General features: G+C 37.0%; 1 protein-coding gene across 1 annotated transcript in view; it reads left to right on the top strand.

Annotated features, from left to right (window-relative positions):
* Positions 1 to 476: 476 nt before the first annotated feature.
* Positions 477 to 1,450, top strand: part of LOC101857527 (transmembrane protein 87A) — a gene marked incomplete at its 5' end in the record, with an annotated part of 26,549 nt that continues 25,575 nt past the window's right edge. Inside the window, 2 exon segments of the mRNA XM_013079355.1 lie at positions 477 to 537; positions 937 to 1,028. Coding sequence (XP_012934809.1) covers positions 477 to 537; positions 937 to 1,028 — 153 coding nt within the window.

Raw genomic sequence — 1,450 nt, 5'->3', positions numbered from 1 at the left:
GATAAGTGACAAAGTTACTACTCTAGGTACGGTTTTCGACCGAGATGATATCAATAGCATAGTTGTTTTTTTTACCAGAACCTGTTTATGTCCTATGTAAGTGGGCTTTGTAAAAGGTTGTGTGATCAGCCCAAGAAAACTGGAAGCACCACAAAGATCTTGATGAAAATATAACCAAAGTATTAATAACATTTGTACTATCAAGATTAGATTTTTGTAATTCTTTTCTTGCTGGACTTCACAAGAATCTTTTGTCACTGCCTTGAAATTGTCCAAAACCATTCTGCCTGACTTATAATTTAAAGAAAGAAAGAAGTAAAAACCATGTGCCCCAATCTTGCAAGAAACTTTTTGATGTAATATTCATCCTTGTCCAAATTTAATTGTATTTTCTTGCCTTACAAATGTGCCCTTTGTACAAATGACCGTGTTCAGTGGCCGCAATGACAGTAATGTTTGACTCACTTTTGTTTCAGGATCAGTTGACGTTGTGGTATGTGAAAAGTCTGTACTCAGGCAGTCAGATATCTGTTGAAAGTGAGTTGGTGTTCAGGATTTATCATCTTTGCACAATTAAAATAAATTAAACCATGCTGGTTTAGAATAAAAGCTATTTTTAGGAGCATACTTTTTTAAAGGTATTTCAATAATTTTTGTCACTGCATTTGTTTACTTTTTCGTCTTGACCTTTGCTATCCTTATATAATAACTAATGTCTATTGTTAACTTTTCTCTGCCGTTGATAAAGGTAACGCATGAGGCGTAGCAAATTGAATTTTAAGTCTTATTTTAGTGAAATTTTCTTTAAAGGATGATAGTCACAAAGAAAATTGGGTACACTCTGTAGGTAATGGCTGTGTAGAAACATTTTAATGTATATATTTTTTTTATGCCTTACTTCTTTGCTCAAATTTCATCTGTACGTGACTTTTTCAGTCCAGTGTCAAAGTGATGCAGAAGTGAGGCTGAACATCAGTTGGGTTCTGAGACGGTCACCGTGTGCTCAAGAGTACATTGGGTTGAATTCGGTAATATATTAATTAAGTATAGGTTATCTGTAGCAAACAGACCAGGGTAATTTGTCTCCAAATATTAATTGGCTAGTCTGCACAAACCCAGCTGAATCGAAGCCATGACTAAACTATGGTTTATGCACTTGTACAGGGTATGAACACATAAGTACCCAGAAAATGGTCTCAAGCAAGATTATACAGGGTCCCCACAGGGTCGGGAAATCGGGAAAAAGTCGAGAATTTTGAGATGGGTCGAGAGGTCGGGAAAAAGTCGGGAATTTCGTGATGGGTCGGTAAGTCGGGAAAGTATAGGGCCTGTGTAATGTGCAGCTATCTAGACTGTATGGTTGATGAATCCGAAAGAGGAAACGTAATTGAACCACTGTGACGGAAGTGTATGTGTGACACCGAGGCTCGATCGGGAAGAATCAAGATCT

The sequence above is a fragment of the Aplysia californica genome, unplaced genomic scaffold (genome assembly GCF_000002075.1).
Source record: "Aplysia californica isolate F4 #8 unplaced genomic scaffold, AplCal3.0 scaffold00003, whole genome shotgun sequence".
NCBI classification, from domain to species: domain Eukaryota; kingdom Metazoa; phylum Mollusca; class Gastropoda; order Aplysiida; family Aplysiidae; genus Aplysia; species Aplysia californica.
This window is presented reverse-complemented; position numbering and strand designations above follow the sequence as displayed.